The sequence below is a fragment of the Aquila chrysaetos genome, chromosome 6 (genome assembly GCF_900496995.4).
Source record: "Aquila chrysaetos chrysaetos chromosome 6, bAquChr1.4, whole genome shotgun sequence".
NCBI classification, from domain to species: Eukaryota; Metazoa; Chordata; class Aves; order Accipitriformes; family Accipitridae; genus Aquila; species Aquila chrysaetos.
In genome coordinates this window covers 26,286,035-26,304,276 of record NC_044009.1, presented here as the reverse complement: position 1 = coordinate 26,304,276, position 18,242 = coordinate 26,286,035, and the positions used below count along the sequence as shown (strand labels likewise).

The 18,242-nt window shown below is 42.0% G+C and overlaps 1 protein-coding gene across 2 annotated transcripts in view; it reads left to right on the top strand.

Annotated features, from left to right (window-relative positions):
- Positions 1-17,997, top strand: part of PPP1R1C (protein phosphatase 1 regulatory inhibitor subunit 1C) — a 65,075-nt gene extending 47,078 nt beyond the window's left edge. For both annotated transcript variants that reach the window (XM_041124540.1, XM_030016847.1), the window contains one exon: positions 16,143-17,997. In XM_041124540.1, coding sequence (XP_040980474.1) covers positions 16,143-16,157 — 15 coding nt within the window. In that variant the 3' untranslated portion in view covers positions 16,158-17,997. The remainder of the gene's footprint in view (positions 1-16,142) is intronic.
- The last annotated feature ends 245 nt before the right edge of the window (positions 17,998-18,242 follow it).

Here is an 18,242-nt window from a genome sequence, read left to right as displayed (position 1 = left end):
AATATTACTGATGTCAGGTTATGCTGATGCCAAAATCCTAACTCCTTTGTCATCATAAGAAGGATCACAATGAAGATTGTAATTATAACTCAGTAGGGGATTCATCAGCAAATTAACAGAGAAGCTTATAGATTTCTGACAGAAACCAAACAGACTGGATTAATTAAAAGTGAAAGCCACACAGCACATGGAAGTATGGCAGAGAAACCGCCTTGGAATTTTGGCTCGCCAGCAAAGATTTTGCTCCTGTCTTCATTTTTAAAAGTACAACTCACTGGAAAGCTTTTTGTCCGCACCCTAGAAATCTCAGGCTGCACAGAGTATTCAGCAAGAGATTTAAATCTGCCATTAACAAATTTTGCACTGTAACTTCTCCAGACCACGGAAAGAAGTAATAGCCACAAATAGAGTAACAAAAATAGAAAATATGGATCCAGAATATAAACTGAACAGAATGCTGAGGGTACCATGCCAGGCCAGAAGCAGCTGTGAAACAGCAAAAGCTGCTCAGTCATTACATGCAGGACTTCATTCACCCCATCATGTACTCAGGCTTCTGCTTCTCAGTATTACAGCCTCCCCTTCTCTGTCAAGGATTCTCTCCCCTCAGGATGTGGCAGTAAGTTTTTTCTCATCTGTTTAGGTTTCACGACCTCAGAAAAATCCCCATGTCAGCCAAAATACAAAAAAGTAGAGCCACAGCAGGGTTGTCCAGGAAAAAGGGAGCAGCTGGATAATGCTGTCCATTAACCTTGAAGTCAGACAAGAATGCCTAAAGAAAACTGAAATACAGCTGCTCAGAAATGGCTCATGAAGTTGTGGAGATGAAAATGTTTCGTAAGTTTTTCAGAAAGGTTGTGAATGCAAAACACTTAATTTCTTTTGTATTTTGAACTTCTATAAAATTAAATTAATTTTCCTATCGCATGTCTAGATTTTTATGTTTAGCAAACTAGGCAAAACTAAATGTTTTGATACTGCTAATACTAAATGTTTTGGTGAAATGTTTTTTCCTTTTTTTCCTCATAAAGGAAATTTTGGAATTTCAAAGTTTTTTCTAATCACAAGCAAAAAAGAATTGTAAGGCTCCATGGAAGTGCAAATATTCAGCTATTGAAGTCTGCTACTGTCATTTTTATAAATGCTCTGGCCTGAATCCATCCTGCTTAAACCAAGTCAGGCATGGAGTTACCCTGGGCTTGTTATAGGCTGCCAAGTGAAGAATCAAGCCCTGGAAGTCTCTTTCTCTGCTGACCGTATAAGGATCACAGGCAAGTGCGTTCAATATTAAAGTACCTAAAGGTAGGTGGCCATCTGTGCTTAGCTACAAACCCAGGCTGCCCTTGGGCATCCCACAGGGTCAGTTCTTATGTTGCCACAGCAGTGAGCAAGAAACAAGGGAAATAAAGACCTAGGAAGGACAGGTAAAGCAAGGATGGCTTTGACTATGTTACCTTTTTACAGGGTTTATCATTATTGCAACAAGGAGGAGAATCACATATTTTGCACTTAAAACCAAAACAAAACCTCCCCAATATTTAACAAATAATTCTGCATTGAGCAAAAGCCTTTGCCAGGCAGCATGGCCAAAATTAGTGAGATTGTGGTGGCACTGGCCCCATATAACAAAGAACGAGCATTTCCAGTTATATATTCTAGCCAAGGGGGCCATAATTAAAATCTTGGTGAAATCTGATCCCAGGTTCTGTCTACATCTGACCTGTGGCTGGACCTAAATTTAACTGCTGGTCATTGTATGATAATCAAATCATAGCTCTAAAATACCTGGTACATTCAGTCTGGACAGAGTCTTATACGTCTCATGTCTCCTCAAGACTGCCATGGTATTCTATAATGCAGAAGTACCTACGTCCCCTTATTCCTTATACACAACTTTTAAAGCTTACCTTTTATACTTAACAGAATCCTATACATATTTAGGACATAAAAACATTACTACCTATACAGGTTAGTTAAGTTTTGCAGAGAAACTTTCTCAGCAAACCTTAACTGCCTAAAGGGCTGTGAACTGCAGCTGTATTGCAGTGCAAAGGCTTGCCTGAGCAGTACTAACAGAGCTGATCAGGATGAGTGTCCTATTCATATGATTAAAGTCTACATCTATAAGTGTCCCTGGAATTAAAAAAACAAACCTTCTTTGCCATCCAGAGACCCAACCACACACAAAATTATAGTGAGGCAAGTATTTGTTTTCACAAAGGGAATGGACCTATTTACTTTTATTTATGTACATTTATTTTTTACTTTGTTTGTTTTATCTTTTTTTAAAAAGGGAACCTACAAAATCATCTTATCCACAAAATCCAGTTTGTGAAGGGGCTGGGCTGGGGAGTGAAAAAGTGGTTGTTACTCTTATCAGTGGTTCTGCCACACATGGAGAGATCATTTTGCTGTATAAGATTTCATTCCCTTGCTTTACTAATTGGAGTTTATATCACATGTTTCTTTTGATTTGGGAACAAAGCACTGTAAACAAAGCATAGGTAAAAATGCTACATTTTGTTCTTACTGCTCAGAAGTTTGCAGTTAAGCAGCAGTTTCCTTTTTCACTTTGCTTCTGTCGCGCGTGCTGCCAGACGAGTAGCGTGCAGTGGGTTTGCCTTGCCCTGGACCGGCTGCCGCAGCCCTCCCCAGCATCTGGGGCACTGCCAGTGCCACACGCTACCTTCATTGCAGGTTTTTCAGCAGAGGCATACTGCTTCATCTGTCCCCACCATAAAGAGATCTCTGCCAGCCAATAGATTTTTTAAACCCTAATGGAAATTGCCATTTGAATGGAAACAATTTAATTTGAAGTTAAAACATATGGCATGAAAAAAAAGCCATGCTACTATTCTGTTACAGTGTACACATCATGGCAACCACAACTACCTCCTATCCCAATGAGGCGCAGGTCTCAGTCCACCCAACATCCAAACAGCAAAGACTCCTTCAGTTCAGGTTCTGTAGTACAGCACTTTCCCCAAGAATTAATTGCTAAAGTAAAAGCCCATAGAAATGCTTATGCATTTGCTTTGAAGACTGGTTTGTGCAGCCTCGATAGCAGTTTTGGACAAGAATGCATTTCTGATTTGTATTAGAAAAGATAAAGTCTTGAATAACTGTGCTGAAGTGAGAGAAGTGGCCAGGAGAGCAGGTCGGAGATTTACCATTAAGAACCAGGGAAGGAAAAATTAAAAAAAGAGAAAATGTTCCTGGTTGCCACTATTAGCAGGAACAGATTAGAGGAAATTGAATTGGTATGAGACTCAATTCCCTTTCTCACATATAAATCACCATTTAATATATTAACATATTGGGAGCAGAACTCTTTTTTTTATCCTCATCAAAAGGAATGGTAGCTGTGAACAAAGCATTTGTTCCTACAGACAAGAGGAGAATAACTTTTGTAAATGCTCATTGATCTTAAGGCTAGGAAAGGACAATTATTTTTATATAATTGAATCTCTAGCATAAAGCACACACTTCAACCTAATTCTTCACTCGGTCCATAATTGATGTTGAATGATGGCATATATTTTAGAATGCAGAAATTAAGACTTCTTATGAAAGTTAAGATTTATCTAATTATCCTTAACCTTTCCCTTCATTTACTTACGGCAGGTAGGATGATAACGTTATTTTATTGTGTACATAGCAGTCTATATAACTAATATTTGTCTTGTCTCTACCTCTAAATGGACTTAGATCCATTGAGCATCATTTGAAATATTGCAGTTGAAATATTGAGCATCATTTCATATTGTCTTGAGCATCAGCTTTCCCAGGTCTTGGCTGATGTGATTTTCTAGCTGTAAAACCTATTTCCTCCTTTTCCCCTCACGGCTTATTTTAAGGTAGTCAGCCTACAGAGTGTCTCAAACTGGAAACATAAACTAGCCTGGAGCAGCATGTGGTGAATTATAAGAATTGCAGAAGTTGCCTGGGAAAATGTAAGATGTTTTAATTTAAAGAAGGCATGCTTAGAAAATGCTACTTGTAAACTTTAAAGGCCAGTGAGTTCTAATACCTATTTTGTGACAGTGGCAGAGCTAGTGGCTTCTGTTATTATGGAGCAGCTGATTCAGGTTTGAAAACGTGGCCCTTTAGTTGACGGAATTACTGTAATCCTTTGACATAAGGGAACAATTCTGCCAGTCCTGTGATTTTGATCTACTCTCAGACAGACAGCCGCCTGGCTGCGAGTGGTACTGGTGTTAAAAGTGAGGTTTTAGCAATTCCAGCAAATAAACACATTGCCCAGTAAAACATGGCTTCCAGGCAGCTGCTTTCTGAGGGGGGATTCTGATCATCTAACGAGCTTCCCAGGACCCGTCAAAGCACAGCACCTGTGAAGATATGCCTGGGTTGGTTGAATTCAAGCACACTTATCAACAGCTCTAAGCCTGTCTCTGAACTATGAAAAATTGGGATGAAAAAACGTCAGCTGAGAAACTTTAATCCTCTCCTGGTTGCAGCCTCCAGCTGCCCAGCCAGAGCAGCCCATGGAGCTGTGCAGGAGGAGAGCCTTGCAGTACTGTCCGGCGTCGTTACCAATGTGGAAGTCATCTCTGCATGTTTTTCTGCTCACGCTGGCGTTGAGGTGTTTGACCCAGAGCCGTCCTCTACAGACTCAGCTAAGAAATGTTTTCTGGCTTCTTCCAAAGGGTAATTAGCATTGGGCTGAGATTGTTACAGGCTGAAACATCCACTTAGCTGGTTGCAGGGGCTTCTGCCGTTCATTTGAACTCTGAAGACCGGCTGACTTCTGCAGTCTGAGGGCTAGCAAGGGAAGGAAGGAAGCAGCAAAATGAGATGTTTACATACTAGCAGAAGTTGCCTGGGGTGACAAAAGTCTCTCTGTTTACTCTTTTGGCTACTGTAAGTGGGAGCTGCAGTCGCTTCAGCCACAGCGCAGCTGACCTCTGTCTCTGGTGCATGTTCTGGCCAGCTTATGGAGGACCGACAAAAGCCTTTCTGTGCTGAAGCAGCTCCTTCACGCTAGTCTTATGGAGCCAGTGCTGCTTCAAGCGCCTTCTGAGAGGGAAAAATGGAGTGGGAAGTGCTGTGTGAGAGAACAAAATGGAAAGCAGCCAGACATTTGCAACATGAATTTTGCTGCTCTCATACAGTCTTCATTGTGATAGTTTAACACTGAGTCTTTTGACTGGGAGAAAGTAGCATGAGCCCCCAAATTTGTCATTTGAAAGGCTCACCGTGAGGGCTGAGTATCGTATGGCTGAAGCTAAGAGAAGGGTTAGTAACAACCAGCAGACATTTAGAAAATTAGTGAGTCCTCGTTGCTTGGTTTCCGAATGATCATTCACAAACATAGAATCATAAAATCATTTAGGTTGGCCATGGTGACCTGCTGGATACACTGATGATCTGATCTGCTCCAGTTCAGACATGTGACCTACATAAACCCCTCATATTTGCCAATGCTTCAGATCATTTGCTTTCATTTAGTCATCAGCATTTGTGAAAGGGATGCACATTAGAGGGAAAAAAAAGTAGATGAAATTGCATTATTTAATAATATCTTGGTCTTATAATCATAACAGACACATGAGAATCTTTTTCTCCTCCTCAGCCTGAGCTTAGGTATAAAATAATGTAGCACACAAGGTTTTTTGCTGATTTATAGCTTGCTAAAATGTCAGCATAGTTTAAACTGCCACACTGGTGCTTCAGATTGCTTTTATTCTAAACGTTGAAGGCCCACCATGTCTGCTGGTCTTTGAAGATTGCATCAGCTGTACAGGACAGAGTGACAGCCTGACTTTGCTATTTCTTGGATAATCTAAACAGGAGTTTGAGAAAACATAGTGTGCCAATTTTCTGTGTCACTTTGTTTATCTCATAACTCAAATGTTAAAGCCACATACAACATTAATTTATAGTATTTTACAAACATTCATTGTAAATAAACAGTAGCTGTTTGAAGTTATTTCTTCTTTATAACTGGAAATTAAGATCAATTACAAAAGCTGACTCTTCTTTCTTTGAAAACAGTAAGAAAAAGTCTCATTAACTTCTGGAGGAGTGGGACCAAGCCCTGTGGAATAACAAACGAATGACCTGGTTGTGTTCAGACTCATCGACCACAGGAGTAAGGGCAGACCTTTGCATGTCAGTTATCAAGCTTCAAGTGATTAGTTTTGCTTTACCATGAAACCTTGGTTAACAAAAGCTTACAGGCATGAGTACCATTCAGAGTCCTTTGACAGAGTTCCACAGAGCAGCATTTTTCAGTCTTTCTCAACAAAGAACAACCTAACTTGTAGAAAACTTCCAAAGGCTGTATCAAACAGACTGTTCACAGGTGCCCACATCTATAAAACAAAATTTTCCGCATCCATTTATTTTTATTTTGTCTTCTCTCCCTCACTTTTTTTCTGTTTGCTCACTCACACACATGGGAACTGTCGAGGTCTGGGTCTGTGTGTTTTATTGCTGGCACATCACAGATTACTTTTTGATCTTCTTTGGCCCACTGATGGCTCAGGGACCACCCAAGAGAGTGGCTGCCTTGGGACACACCAGGGCTGCTACCCTCAGCGAGGCTGGGCTGCTGCTCTTGTGCTGGGTCTGCTGAGAAGCAGGGCTAGCCCCCCTGCCACAGGTGGTCTGGTGTGATTTATGAACATGACCATCAGCAGACGAATTAATTGCTGCCAGGTTGGCAGACTGAAGCCATTCTTGTAGGTGGGAATGAAGAAACGCAAGGAAAGGTATGTAAAACATATTTTCTGTTTGCATACAAATACCAGTCATGGTCTAGCTCTTAGTTCATACATAGTAATCACCCCTGATCACTGTATGCCACAATTCTTGTCATATTGTGTTGATGTTACATAGCACGCAGGAACCCACACCAGGGATTAGGTCTATGCTGCATTAAACCTTGTTCAAACATTTAACAGAAGTCAGTTGTTGCACCAGGGAACTCCCAGGTGGGGTGTAGCAATCAAACCCAGGAATGGATACAGAGTGTTAGGGAGGAATGCGACAGTCTTTGTCCCAGCACGCTGGCGACTGAAATGTTCTCAGGTTGTTTCTCAAATTCCTTAACTGAGAATTTTGAGGAGAATTTGGAAGTGGCTGTGGAGACTGATAGTTGTATCTCTCTAGCATTCAGTACAATGTGGGAGAAGGCATGAAAATGCTCATTTAAAAGCCTAGCAAATGGAGCACTGAAGCTGTACCTGTTCCTGATTTGAGATGAGAGCGGGTGGTGCTCATAGTGTGCAAAGAAACTTAATTTTCCTTGAAAGCATAAATAGACACCATTAGTCTGAAATATCTTGGAGGGAATCAATGGAGGAAACTCAGGAGGGAAAGTGAGTTGCTCAGTGGCATAGGAAGTGATCGTGGAAATTATTCAGGTGACTGTAACTGCAGAATGCTGAATGCAGGAGCAAAGGTACGTTTATAAAGCTTAGAGAAGGAGATGTGGTAGTAGTGAAGACCCCAGGATAAGGAGAGTTTCCATGACTCTTTTTACTGGGTGAATGGTAAAGACCATATTGGACACATTAAGCAAGAAAAATTTGCAAGACTTAGATGAAAATTGGATATGGTGGTCTAGTGAAGCATGGAAATCAGAAATGCGTAAACCTGAACATCAGGAAAAAATGGTGGTATTGTCCATAGTGGATGAACAAAGCATTTTGGAAAGGACTGCAGATCAAGAGCTTGATTTTGACCACTTTGAGATAATGTCTTAGACTGCTGCAAGCTTCCGCGAAAGATGCACTGTAGAGTTTTAATTTGGACAGAAGGAACAAACTCTTTCCGTCAGAATCTTTATAAAGGTGCTTATTATTTCTGCATTTGAGAAGTACACTGTCGAAGATCAGGAGTACTGTAAGAGTAGAAGACAACTTGCAGCCTCTGCCACCCATCCTCAGAGGCTGGAGCAATGGGAAAAGGACCATCAGAAGGCGGCAATGGGAAAAGTGTTACAAACAGTGGAAGAAGAACCAGGGCAAAGAAGTCTCAGAAGCAAAGACATCAACAAGTTGGAAAAGATGAAGACAGAGATCACTAGGCAGTTTTGCCAGAAAGCTTTCAGGCTGAGTCCAAGGGCAACTTGATCAAAGGAGGTGGAGGATGTAGAGTGAGGGGGAGGGGGAAAGGTAAGGTGGAATCAGTGAGCGTCATTTTTGGTGAGGTGAATGGTAGAGGGAGAAGAGTTGGGCAGCAGCTGGAAAGGCAAGTAGGGTTAAGGATGGGGTTAATGTTTTTTAAGGGGTTACTAACTAAAGCTTAAGCACTGAACTCTGACTTGTATGCAAGGAGAGCTTGTCTAAACCAGCCAGTTACGTAAAAATGGATTAAAGGTTTCAGGAACTGATTGTACAGATGAGGGAGATAGCTAGCAGGTCATTTATGCAAAGAGGAAACAAGTGAAAGCTCAAAATAGGCATTTGGGAAACTATAGCATTTTCCTGACTGGTTTACTGTCCTGCTCTTGCATGGAATATATATCCTTCTGTATTTCAGCTGTTTAAAACAAAAAAATTATGTAGTAGGGATGAATTTTTTTCTGGCCAAACAAATAAATTTTTGATCAGGAAGGTCAAAGTACCTAGGATGTGTGTTTCCAGTGTGTGTGCAGGAGGTAAGCTTTGAGTTTTTCGATGACCAGTAATGACAGCTGTGTTTCTGATACCTTCACCAAATGGGGCAGAAGGAAGACGAGACATGTTTCTTACATTTAAATAAATTTGGCAGTGTAGTGGGCATGCACCTGACAACGAACATTTAAAGATCACTAAACCTGCTTTTTCTAAACTTCCATGAAGAAGAAAATGATGAAAATGGAGGATGGTTAAGCTGTATTCTGTTGAACTGATGAAAGTCACAGGGAGCAAAAGCGTTTAATAACTACCCAGCTCCTGTGGCAGGATGTTTCTGCCAGGCAGCTGCTCTTGAGGGCTCTGACAGTCCTCGGCTTCTGCTGGAGGTGGCAACAGCAGGAAGCCTTTCGTGCTTTTCAGAGCGGGGAGCGTCCTGCAGCAGGGGACGGTGGGCTGTGCCCGGCTGAGCTGTACCACAGTGCCTGTCGCAGGGAGAGCCTCGGCGCTCTCCCGCTAGCACTGACCAGCAGAAGGGGGTACGCTTCCTCACATGGAGCACCCGACGCTTCTGGAAACATCTGGCAAAACATCTTGTGGAGTGTTGAGAGTCTCTGTTACTTCCACTGTGCAGATGCCTAGCTGAGCAAGAAAGCAATTTCTTTTGTAACAGGAGTGCACAGGCTTTGTTTTTATTACCACAGTATATGGATTTAAAACCTGTTACATCTGCAGGCAGTGAGCATATTCTTTTAACTACAATGATAGTCAGCAGTCCTCAGGCACCGTGCACCAGCAGAGAGTGACTGAGACAAAAGCTCCACCCCCGAAACCCCAGCAGAAAGACGCACCATTTCAGCAGCAGGCAGTAGGTGCGCTAGGACTTGCTCTGCAGGACAGCCCACTCCTATGCCTCCCTCTCAGGAAATTAAATTTTTTCTTAGACATTTCTATGCACTGGGCCACAAGTGGGATCTGATTTCTATGTGACGTTTTGTCTGTAGGCATATCTGTCACATGCAAGAGGTGTTCCATGTTCCTTGATTTTAGAAATACAGTAGCACTTGGTCCTGTGTAACCCCTTAATCCCATTGTTTTCTTCCCTTGTATGTGGGAACAAATACAAACATGTATAGCTCACATATATATATATATATATATATAGGTGACATATATGCATATATAGATCACAGTGTTCCACGTAACCTAATTATGAGTTTGTTTGTTTCCCCAAATCAGTACTGAAATGCTGACTTAGTCTGGCCCCGTGGTTTTAAGGAGTGAAAAGAAACCTTGTTCCTGAGATCAGTCTGACTGGTGCAATTAGATGCTTCATCTCTTTTCCAGGGAAAGGAGGCATTTGAAGCTTCCACCTCGGTCAAAATGTAGCCTTCAGTCATGGAGTTAATGTTAATATACTTTTATAAATTATAAGATGGATTTACTGAGTTTTGATTTCATAAAATCTTATAGTCATTCAGGTTGCAAGGAACCTTGGGAAAGCACATAGTCCCACCTGATGCACAAAGCAGAATCAGCACCAAATTTAACCAGATTGCTCAAGGCTTTGTCTAGTCCAGTACTGAAAACCTCCTAGGAGAGAGACTTCACAGACTCTCTGGGAAACCATGCCGGTGCTTAAATATACTCAGTGAAATAATTTCTTCCTTATATCCAGTCAGAATATACTCTCTTCCAATTCATGACCAGACATCTCCATCTTCTGGCTAACGTTCCCATAGGTACAGGCAGGCTGCTGTCAGATGCCCCAAAGTTGCCCTTTCTCCTGGCTGAGCAAGCTCATGTCCCTCAGCCTCTCTTCACAGGTCATGCACTTCAGTGCTCTGACCACCGTGGGGGCCTCCACTGGTTTTGAACAAGTCAATCAACATCTTCTTGTACAGGGCAGGGACAAATAGAGTATTGCAGGCACAGCCTAATGCATGGAGAGTGATTGAGGACCTCTCCTGGTTTCCACAACCCTTCAAAGATGACAGAGAATGGCATCCCATGCAGCCCACCAGCCCCATGGACTTCTGTGGGTCAAGATTACTCAAGCGATCACTGACTCAACCTTTCCTCCCCTCCTTGGACCTTGTCTGTGGGCACAAAGGCCTGGTAGACCTTCTCAGTCCAGACCAAGGCAAAGAAGGTATTGGGCACCTCAACCTTGTCTATGTCAAGATCGCTCACCCCACTCAGCTGCAGACCCACATTTTCCTTGGTTTTCTGTTACTGTGAAGGCGGGGGAAAGAAACTCTTCCTGTAGCCCCTGACACCCTTTGCTAGTTTCAACTCAAGCTGAGCTTGAGCTTTCCTAACCCCATCCCTGTATTGTGGGCCTGTATTTTTTTCTATATTCCTCGTTTTTACCTTGTCTTGACTTTCATCCACTGTACGCGTCATCTTCTTGGCATTGGAGCTCAGTCATGGGGTCCCTGCTTGGCCAGGATGGTCTTCTGATACAGCTCCTTGTTTTCCTGTATCAGTATGGGCCACTCCTGTGCTTGGAGGAGGCTGCCCCTGAAGACCTGCCAGCTCTTCTGGGCTCTGTCACCTTCACAACTGTCTCCCACTGCATCCAAGTTAGCCAAAGACCTGTGGTGGATGCTCGTTCTCATTACATTAGTTTTGGTTTTTTTCTGTTGTTGTTTTAATTCAAAAATTCATTTCAGTTGGGGAAAAAAAATAATGAGGAAGGAGTCTCCAAGAAGTCAAAACATATTTGACTGATAAATTCAAAACAAAATGTTCCATAAAAAGGAAAAATTCCTTTTCCTGTTTAGTGGCATGAATACATGATTTTTGTTTTGATATTCTCATTTTTGCTGAGGGATCCAGAACATATTTCATTTAGGATTGGCATAAAGTAGACATTTTTATTTGGCCATTATCCTCTTTGGCCAGGCTGCTTTGCTTGGTAATATCAAAGTGATCTGAGTTCTGAAACTCTGAAAATCAGGCTGCTTTGTCTGTAGCTCAGCTTTGCCTTTCACTGCCTTCTGAAAATCTGGAAATGTGTTTTTGGTAGAGAGAGGATCAGCTTCAAATCATAAAACTAAATAACCCTTCAAACTTTAGGGAATTCAATTTGCCAACCAGACTTCAACCCTGAGTTTGGTAAATGTCAACACTGTTCCTTGGGCAGTGAAGCGAGGTGAAGGAAGAAGTGTTAAATAAGACAGGGAGCTGCCTTAATTACTTGAGATGGGGAGCTGCCTTAATTACTCGAATCAATTTTTTTTTTTTTTTTTCCAGGAGATATTTAATTCAGGAACACTTGGTTATTTCATATCTTGTGACACTGCTTAGCCTTCTAATCTGGTGCTTTGGTCAGATGGAGAGAAGCAAAAAGACAGCTGTTGATTAAACAGCATAGATGTTATTATGTGACTGCAGAAATGCCAGAAAGTTGTCCCATTTGCACTCATAATTTATAAGTAATCTAGAAATATGTTTTAAGGCAGTGACTTCATCTAAAAAGAATTACCAGTTCAAAGTGTATTAGTGTACAGCTGCTGAATATGGCTTGGCATTAAGGGTTTCTTCATCAGCATTAATTGGATTAAATTACCTGCAGTGAAATATGAGCCCTTTGAGGAAAAACAATTCTTGTCCTGGCTTTAGAAGCACAAAAGGAAGGGGGAGGGGGGAAAGGGAAAAAGAAACTAAGAGGCAGTGTTCAGACAGGCTTTGTTTTAAGGCAGAATAAGAGTGAGTTTGAACACGCTGTGGGTGTGAAACCGTTGCCAGGGGGTGGTGGGAAGTGGCTGGAAGGGGGTTTTGCTGTCAGACCTCCCAGGTGAAGAGCGAAGCCCCAGCCAGGGTGTGACATTAGGGAGCAGCAGTCGGGTGGGACGCAGTGGGCACTGGGCACCCGTGGGGTCAGCGGGACGGTTCGGACCCCATGAGCCACCTACGCACACACGGGGAGAGCAAGGCAGGGCAACCTGGCCAGGAGGGCAGGGCAGTGAGAGAAACGAAAGGGTGTCAGGACAGTGCAGGCACAGTGCACACAAATTCAGAGTTACCCACTGCCTGGAATAAGGGACACTGATGAGACAGGGTGACCCTGTGGATCAACATTTGCAGTCCTTCCCATTTGCAACTGGTATTATGAAGCTTGTGTAGTTTACGTGGAACCAGTAACTTGGTGTTTCTAACTTGGATCTGCTGTAGGTACAAACAATGTCTTCTAAAATATCCCCATATATCCCTCCAAATATCCTGGCTTTGTTTTGGTTTTTTTTCTGAGTCAAATCTTAGAGTCTATATTTGTTGCTCACCTTTACTACCGTGCTTCATCAATGAATAGACACAAGCCCCAAACAACAGCGTTCTGGTGCCTCCTGATTACTGTTTGAGAAAGTTGAGGGCATGAACTGTGTTGGTGGTGGATGAAGATTGAAAAGATGAGAAGGAAATATCCTTTCTAATAAATTAGCATTACCATAGTAGCAGTTGTTAAAAGGGTTGGGGTGGCCTGAGTAATAACTTTTCACTCGGTCTCTAGCAGAATGTAAGCTTTCAGCAAACAATTTATATATTGCTAAACAAAGATACTGGGTATGAATAGATCCAACTTAGGAAAAAATATCTCTGTGGATAGAGCTCCACCTTAAAGGATACCTGCTTATCCTTTGCTTTGTATTGACAAAGGGCAGGGCACACATCTTGAATAACCCCGCTGGAGTGACACTCGAGAGCCACTGTAATGGCCGCTTCTCTTGAATTGTTTTAGCTGAGCAGGAGCTGTGGATGAATGTGCCAGTGTGCTCCTGGACGACATGCCCAGCTCCAATGTCTTCTGACCACCCTTGGCAGCCACGGCGGGTTACTGCAATGTTACGTGGCTAGATAAACTTTTAATCTAAGAGTATGATTGCTATGATTTAACTAAGTATTTTTATTACCCCAGACTTTTTTTTTGTGCTGTAAATTCTGATGCTTTGTGCATGAAATGTATCTTTTCAGGAAAGCCACCAGCCTTTTCTGTCATGCATGTCCATGTGTTACTGAAGGGACTTTCATGACCTGTGTGTCGATTCACGCTAACTTGTTTTGTTGCGTACCTGAGCATCTTATTTCATAATGCCACACGTAGGGTCAGTTAATTCTGACAACTTGATGCTGTCAGAACATCTTGAGGCTTATTAACAATGACATCAAGTGTTGTGCACTTATTGGTCAATGCAGGAAACCCTGTGAGTCTTTACTTCCAAATGACACTCTGGTATTAAATGACTGGCAGAGGTGAAGGCAGGCTGTAGAACAGAGGTTATGAAAAATCATTAAATAAGATTGATAGCTGCCTGCTATGTGAAAATCAATGGGTAACGCTCATTGATATAATTTCTCTCCAGTTGCTGCAATTTTAACGTTGAATATTGCAATTAAACCACATAGCCAAAAGTCTTCATGCCTACCAAAAATACTGTTCCATGAAGCTTCATCACACTAACTGTATATCACATGCCTTCTTTTCTGTCCATAACTTTCCCTTTTTCATCTTTGAAAAACTCCCTAAAAAATGATGCATTCTGGCTCCTAGCAATTCCTGTCTGAAGTAGCTATTAGATGGGTACTCTGAATGTGCAAGAAATGGCTCTGTAAGTCCAGAGGTAAACAACAGGAGACCAATTTGCCATACAAACACGGCATCATTTTGAAATGAATGTCCATTAACCTATAGTTAGGTGAAATCTTATTTACAGTGTTTGTCTTACTAAAGGGTGTTGCTAAAGAGGCCAGCTTGGCTGTAGCTGAGCACCCTAAGTGTTTCTTCATGTATCACAGTTACTTAATTGGAAATGTTTTGATTATTGCAGGGCACACCTACAAGTACTGTGGCTTGAGAGCATTAATTTATTTGCTTGTTTACGTCTGAACAACAGTTTCCCAGGGAACCAAGTGCTGTCGTTTGTGTGGAAAAAAAAGAAAGAGGAGCCCGGAGCCCAGCACAGAGCAGTGGTGGGCTCCTGTTGGCAGTGGAGCTGGCTGCACTCCTGTTGTATGACCTGTTGTAAGATCCTGTTTTCAGCTCTTTGTAACTGTTGGACTGGAATAACTTATGTTGACATTTTTTTCAAGTGATGTATTTGGAAAAAACTATCCCATATTTTGGAGTGGTGTGGACATAAACAGTGAAGTGTAGGAACCTCCAGGTTAAGTGATGCTGGGGCCACAACTCTTGGACCTACACCATCAATTCCTCTTCCTCACAATTTGATGTAATATGGATCTTGCCCTGTATGCCTTAAGGGTGCACACCTTTTTGAACATCGTGCCTCTACAAGTGCTATGACAGTGGGGTGTTTGATTATCCAGCTGTGGTTATCTAAAGTGGCTGGGATGCAATTTCTCCTTGATGGAGGAACTGATGCATAAGGGAAGCTTTTTCTCTTGACAATTAGAAATGGTGAGTAGTACTATGTATGATCTGTAATCAAACCAAAAATGTTTCCATGTTATGGCAGTAATGACACCAGAAAACCTAATTCAGGCTTACATTTTGTTGAAATCATGCATTTTTTACTAAGAGTTATGTTCCCACTACAACTGTTTTTGTCAAAAACTAGGGAACCCAGAAGCTAACCTTGTGCATTTTTTGCTGGTTTAGATTTTTTTGAAAATAACAACGCTTCATCTCTGGTATCTCCTCTCTGTCATCTTTTCAGCTTGATTTTGCTTCCTTTTTTGAGTTCTTCTATCACACCGAGGCAGAGCTGAGAAGATGGCATTAGGCCCATTCATTGAGGCCTGCTTGCTTGTATTGAACATGGGACAGGGAAAATAACTTTGCAATTTGATTAACTTTTGTAGATCCTACTTCACTTGCTGGCTGAAACCAGCCAGCAGGGAGAACTTCACAACTTTCCTCAAACCTAAACTTCCAAATATCCCATGACAGGTATTTACCCTCTTCATCCAGCCCCACGTGGTATTTGGAGGTCAACAGAATACATTCTCCATGTGAGAAAAGATCCAATCTTGTTATGGCTTCGGTGCCAGCAGTTCCCTCTCTGTTGGGTTGCATCAGGACAGCTCTGCAGGTCACGTGCAGACCACGGGGAGGCACACTGGAGAACACCTCTGGTGCACACGGGAAGCTGATCGTGGGGCCACGGGGTCTGCGTGAGTGATGACCTTCAGCAGACCAGTCTCAGAAAGAGGCTCAAGTTGAAATTCTGGTAGAATAATTTCCTTGTCTACTGTCTGAGTCTTGAAAACTTTTAACTCGCTTGAGATGGGCAATACTAAGCTGATCAAGGATTACCAAGGAAAAGAGAAGTAAATACTGCTCTGTTCTACAAGGTGTCTCTCAGCAGTTTTTAAAAACAAAACATGATAAATTTCTTAAGATCCAATATTGAAGGAAGACAATATTTCTGTTGGAAATACACCATAGTATTGTTTGAACTAAGAGGTTTGTGAAAAAGGGAGTCAGTATGGGCATTAAAAAACATGCCATTAGTTTGGGGTTTTGTTTGTTTCTTCCTTCAGGAAAAAAATGTCTGACGTGAGCTAACACAACTTTAACTGTGATTTCTCTATTTTCAGGGATTAAGCATCTGAAGAGTCAGAGTGATTCAGCATTTCCAGAGGAAGAAGAAGGAGTTAGTGAAAGGGAAGAGGAGTGGGGCCATTAAACGGCGTGGACACGCCTCGAGCCCCATCATGGAGGGTAACTGAACTGCGCAGCCGTGCGTGCATCAGACCATTCGCCACTGCTTGTGTCCCTGCACCGCAGCGCTCGGCGTGCCGGCGGCTCCGGGGCTCCCTGGGGAGCGCCCTTGGATGGGTTTTACAGCCACCTGCAAACGTGTTCTGTGATCCTTATACCCGAAGATAAAACAGTTATTTTAAAGTCATTTTTCTTTCATTTTCTATGACTTAGAAATGTAATTTGCAAATGTGTTAGCGACCTGATGTCAGTACTGCCAGAGCTTAACTACCACGTGTGAGCTGTACTCTAAGGCCTGTTGTAAATAAAACCGATTTAAAGCTACAAAACACATAATATGTTTATTTAGACAAGATTGTATACTGTACAGTGGGTTTGTCTAGCGTGCAGAGGAATGTTCGTATAAAATGATCCTTTCAGCTAAGGGCAGCTTTTACCAGTATCGTTAGAGTTGCTTGCAGTAATGGAGATAAAGCACAGGTGACTCTTAGTCTAGAGAAGGATGCAAAGACACTCTTCCCCATGTTCCCTGGATATGCAACACTTAAAGTACTTGCCTTGCTTTTGGTCTGAGGCTACCTATTCACATCAGCCAAAACAATTTCTCCTTATGCAAGATCATTGTTATCCGGAGGCATTAGAAAAAGTTTCGGTTTGGGAGTCAGGGAAAATACAGGAGTGCGCAAGACCCATGAGCAGGGTCCCGCACACCAGCTGAGCCACAGGAAATGCTGATATTTGCCTCCATCACCTGCAGTAAGTACAGGGTACAGCCTTCTCTGAGAAAGAGGGCCAGACTGCTCTGTTTGTCACAGTTTCAACCAGTAAATGTAGCATATCAAGCTGCAGTGATTTAGCATGTGTCTGAGCCTTAGGGTTTTTGGTTGAAGTTTGGCATGGTTCATACCAACATTTTTATTTGTTAGACCATGCAAACTCTATGGCATAAAATGAAATAAGGTGGAGAAGGAAAACCATGTTTCTTCAAAGTTGCACTTGACAGATCCTTTCCTTTTTTATCAATGGCCAATTTTTAAACCAAGTCATTGTCATTTTGTATTAACTGTTTGCCTTTGATACAAAGTTTTACCCATGGTTTACCTTCCCACTGCTTTAAGTGTCTTTTAAAGGGCTGAGCTAGCAAAAAAAAAAAAAAAAAAAAAAAAAAAAAGAAGAGATGAAGTGTATGACAACACAGAGCCTTTTGTCTATGCCTTGCATGGTGATTTCACTTTCAAACTCAGGTCTTCCACGAAGACCTGCTGAGAACAGGATCTGTCAACAAGTGTTTCTGTATATTTGGGAGCCAACTTTTTGCCCTCCATGTATATCTCTCTATCTGTCCTCTTCATTGCCATTTTCTGTAGAAACACTGCAAACAGGATCTGTGACTCCAGCTCAGCATGGGTATGCAAGAAGGACTGAAAGAAAGACTCTTCAGTTGTACAGAAGCAGCTATGGGACTTACAGGACTGAGGGCTTTTTATGCCACAAACAACAAAAAGAAGGAAGTGACCCTTAAGAAACCATTTGAATGGACCAGTTAAGTCTGGAACAGTAGCAAGAAGAGCTGGGCTCCAGTTCCAGCTTTGCCACAGGTTTGCTTTTGCACAGCACTAGGCTTTTCACAGTCACTCGTTGCCACAGTACTCCCAGTTGTAAAACAGCCATTGGTGTTTAACCTTCACCATTTATTTGTGTTGCTAGCTAATAAAGCTCTTTTGATATTGATGGCTTTTTGCTGGTTATCAGTACTCACAGGCTTCAGATGAGGACTTTCTAGGACTTATGGGCAAATGAAAGAATGTGCGTGATTTATAATAGTTGATACCAAGACAACGTATTGAACACTTTGGAATCTCAACATTTCAAAGGCAACACAAAACACATGATAAGAACTTGGAGAATCCATCACTGAACACCCTGTTTCAGGATGACTGCTGGACTTGAGGATGATTACACTTTATAAATAATAG